The 4,346-nt window shown below is 40.6% G+C and overlaps 1 protein-coding gene across 1 annotated transcript in view; it reads left to right on the top strand.

Annotated features, from left to right (window-relative positions):
* Positions 1-1,386: 1,386 nt before the first annotated feature.
* LOC107676403 (synaptotagmin-17) overlaps positions 1,387-4,346 on the top strand; it is an 8,023-nt gene continuing 5,063 nt past the window's right edge. The window contains exons 1-2 of the mRNA XM_016470945.1: positions 1,387-1,442; positions 2,299-3,221. Coding sequence (XP_016326431.1) covers positions 1,424-1,442; positions 2,299-3,221 — 942 coding nt within the window. The 5' untranslated portion in view covers positions 1,387-1,423. The remainder of the gene's footprint in view (positions 1,443-2,298; positions 3,222-4,346) is intronic.

Genomic DNA, 4,346 nt, shown 5'->3' with positions numbered 1-4,346 from the left:
TTTCCCTACTCAGGGAACCATGGTTACATAAGTAACCTGAGACGTTTCTTCTTGACAATAACAGGTAAATTGTACAGAGCAGTAAAATTTACTTAAAATTTGTTAGTGCGAATTGTTACGAGGATTTTATTTTGTAGGATCAAGTAAGTTATTTTTTTCAGTGTGAATGATAGCTGGCTTTTACTAAATAAAGATTATACAACTATACATGGTGCACATTATGACATATAGGAGGAAAAAATATGAATTGAGAACTAATTAAATCAGTGATTAGCTTATATAATAGAATATATCTCGATAAATTGCAGGTATTCTCTTTTTAGATGTTATTGAATCAGTGAAGGATATTATAATCAAACTGTTTATAGTCAATATAAAATTGAAATATTGCAGGTTGGATAAAATCATTAAATAAAATCCTTTTTCACTGAGAAATACATCACATTATGGGAGTAAACATTGGGTTGCAAATGCAGCATTTTGTCTTTGCTGGCAGTAGATTTGAGCCCTGGGTGTGATCAGATATTTTATGACCCATCTGGAAATTAATGTTGTGTTCAGCAGGAATTTTATATGCAGACTCACCGGTTATACAGTGAACAACCTGCTGTATGTGTACATAAATGCATTTCTCAGATGAGATGCATGAGTTAACAGAGACGGTTGTTTGAATAGATTGTAATGTCTGGATGACCCTCTACAATACACAGCTATTTTTACAGTTTCTACCATTATTGCCCTGGAAAAGTATAGTTAATTTAATAGCAGGGTATGCTCAAATTTTATAAGAATACTTGAATAGTCTTCTTCCATGTGGAACATATTGGTAAAGAAAACGCATGATCTGCTATTTACTGAATTTCAACAATAATTTAAACAGGAAAACAATTTTCAAATGGAAAATAATTAATATCGTGTAAATATTGTATTTTGTCACTCTGGATAAATGAAACTGCCCCAATAGAAATGTGACAACTTGCCCCAAACTTGAGCTTTATGATAGATACCATGCTGGGGGGGAAAAAGGCTCGTCTCTCAGTTTGGTCAGTTTAAACCAGTTTAGGTCAGTAAACCATTTTAGTCAGGTTTGTTTCTGCAGAAATCTGCATTATATATTCGGGATTTGAGAGATGCATTCAATTTTGCCCACTAGATCATCTGGAGACGACATAAATCTGACGCTTCTATTTATAATCTCGCCGGTTTTGAAACGCATTACTTCACTAATTCGAAGCGCCTCGTAGCGTCACGCGTCAGCGGTAAACCGAATTGATTTCCAGCTGATCTAGAGTCCGATAGTGTACGTGGATGCGCAGGGACTCGTGAGCCACTCAAGTGAGAGCTGCAGATCAGACAGCACTAGTAAGTCAGATTTAGCTGCTGGTTTGAGGAGTTAGCAGCACTGCTGTCAGTCTTTGGGAATATGCAGGTAGAACTTGAAGGTAAGAAATATATCTTTGTGCGTCTAGTTTAGATGTTTTATTGATTGTTTTGCGTGCAGTTCATGTTTGCTTCATTGGTAATCATGAGGAAGATAGGCTATGTCATGCATGAGTTTTTATACTATACTATACCAATCTATACTAAGACAAAAGCAGCACCTTAAAGTAATTATTTAAAGATCTGTAAGAAAAATATAATTTTCACAAATATGCACGTGTGAGATTTTGCTAAATGTACTCGAAAGACAACATGCAGTAGTACAGGAGACACAGCTGGCATGTGACTTCATAGTTGACTGTTATTGAATAGATTAATTGAGTTATATGCATAAACGTCGTTATGAACTGTCACGGTCTGCGGCTTGACATCAGCTGGGCTCTGGTTGTGATCACAGTGATTACAAACCAGGGCCATTTCCTCTGAGCCTTAATGCGATCAGGGATGATGAGTTGCATTCGGACAGAAAGCAAACCCTCAGAGTCTGTGCGTTTTCACCGTGAGATTTCTAGGCCCACTACAGCAGAATGTTTATTGCTTAACCACATAAAACACTGTAGCGGTGGACGGCACGACCAAACTGCTACGAGTCATTAAAATCACTGATGATTTTAGTGAAATCATGCTGCAGTATATTCAGACATGTGCCATCAATTCAGTCCTATTATAAATATATTCAACTGAGGCTTCAGAATTTATTATTTATGCATTTGGAAGAATTCCAAATTCTAAGTATGCATTCAAATGTAACAATTTATCAGTTCATGCATTCCCTAAGAATTTAACCCATGATATTGGCGTTGCTAGAAATGATGGATTTTGGCTTTATATTGATTACGTGTTTGTTTACTTTAATAGTGCATCTCCAAATCTTATTGGCTGTTGGCTTGGCCGTTCTCTGTTTCTGCCTGGTGATTGGCTGCATCGCCTGCCGTTGGCTTCATAAGTCCCGCCTCACAGATGATAAGGAGGCAGGGCTTTCCTTACCCCCTCTACCTGCAGATCATGTGACTGTGACTCTAAGCCCCTCCCCTTCCATCAACACTCTGCCAATCAAACAGCAGTATGAGGAGCTGGACGGAGACGTGCTGGACTATCCCTCATTTAACAGCAGCTCGACGCCGTCAGAAGACGATCTTTCTTTACCATCTTATCCTCACAAGTCTCGTTTCAATCTACGGCGGCTCAGCTCCCCCGCCGTTCCCTACAAACCCTCTAAACCTGTCCGTGGTCGTTCCTCGCTCCCGACCATTCCTAAGCTCGGCCTGGTTGGGAAGTCGTGCCGGGCGGTTGATCACAAAAGCAGTGACAACGTTTCGTTTTCAGAAAGGAGCAGGCTGAACGCCGACAGCGGCCAACATTACGGCTCCGGCTCTCAAAAACCCACACCTTCCCTTCACTTCACCCTTCTGTTCTCACCAGCTGAGGGCAAACTCACCATCACCGTTCTGGGTCTCTACCGGGGCTCTAGGAAACTGAGCAGGACTACGGTTAGGGCCTGTCTGCCTCCGCTCTGCCCCACGCCGCTTCAGGGCGGCCCGACGCGCAGACACAGCCTCGGTCCGGAGGCTCCAGCACAGGTGTTCCAGCTGCAGGTGAGGTCGGCAGAGGAGCTTCAGCACTGCACGCTCAGGCTGACCGTGTCCAGCAGGGATTTCTCAGGTCTGAGGGAGACGGCTGTGGGTGAACTCGAACTGGCATGTGCTGAAATCCACTGGGAACCCGACTGCACCGTCACCTTTAATCGTCAACTCAACCCTGTGAGGAGGAGGCTGAGGAAGGTATTGGAGGAGACACATCCGGTTTTCACCCAACTGTTTACATTTATTAAACATATAACCGACTGTGTTTACTTTATGACATTACTGTGTGCGTATTTGACCATTCAAGCACAATAAAACAGGAAAGAGATCTGTTTCTGCGATCGCATGCTGTCTGAGAAGGACTTTCAGTGCGCGCGCTTCGGCTGTGTGTCAGTCAGCGCGAGCACCGCATTGAGTTCTTTTTCACTGCTTATTGCACTTAATAACTCTACCAAGTGCCGTCCCACTTTTTATTTCTCATTCATGCACGTTTCCTTAGTACTCAAAAGGTGTATAATGTTTAAGCAGTACTATGTTAAGCAGATATATTTGCATACCGCGTAATACACGCTATAGCAAAATCTCTAACGATAGACATTTTATTTCACGGTAACGATTTGTACCGTCATGCCGCCCAGGCCTATTTGTTTTCCTTTTTATTTTAATTAAATTTTTTAGTAATTTTGTTGCATGCATTTTTTTTATTCGTTTTTTTTTAAAGCTGCAGTCCGTAACTTTTTTTGGTTAAAAATGATCCGAAATCAATATTTGAGCAAGTGCATAACCAGTCAGTGTTCGAAACTATCGCCTTACTTTAGCCCGATTCACAGCGGTCAGATTATAATAATGTTTTCTAATTTGAGTGGTACGGGTAGGTTTTCGTGGGAAAATCGAGCATGCCGCTGCGTCATTACGTCACGTCTGTAAACATAAAGAAGTTGTCCCAGCTACTAGGCTGTCGCATATGAGGATCCTGCAGGTGGCCTATCGTTTAATGCCTTTTCTCACTGCAGTTGGAATAATTAAATGCATCATTTTGATGGCAGATTGTAATCCAGAAAGGATTATGTGTTTATGAAACACATGTGAATAAAATAAAATTATATTCCAGTTTTAAATGTGCTTCTGATTACAGATAGCCTGGGATTACACAAGATTTTTATTTTAAAGACAACCAGTTCGAAGGGAGCATAATTTGCTTTTTGGGTATTTCATATTTCTTAAAGGGGTCATACGATGCTGCTAAAAAGAACATTATTTTGTGTATTTGGTGTAATGAAATGTGTTTATGCGGTTTAAAGTAAAAAAAAAAACACATTATTT

This window comes from Sinocyclocheilus anshuiensis, unplaced genomic scaffold, assembly GCF_001515605.1.
Source record: "Sinocyclocheilus anshuiensis isolate Anshui unplaced genomic scaffold, SAMN03320099.WGS_v1.1 scaffold3377, whole genome shotgun sequence".
In the NCBI taxonomy this organism is placed as follows: Eukaryota; Metazoa; Chordata; class Actinopteri; order Cypriniformes; family Cyprinidae; genus Sinocyclocheilus; species Sinocyclocheilus anshuiensis.
The sequence above is the reverse complement of the archived record's forward strand: the minus strand, read 5'-3'. Positions and strand labels throughout refer to the sequence as shown.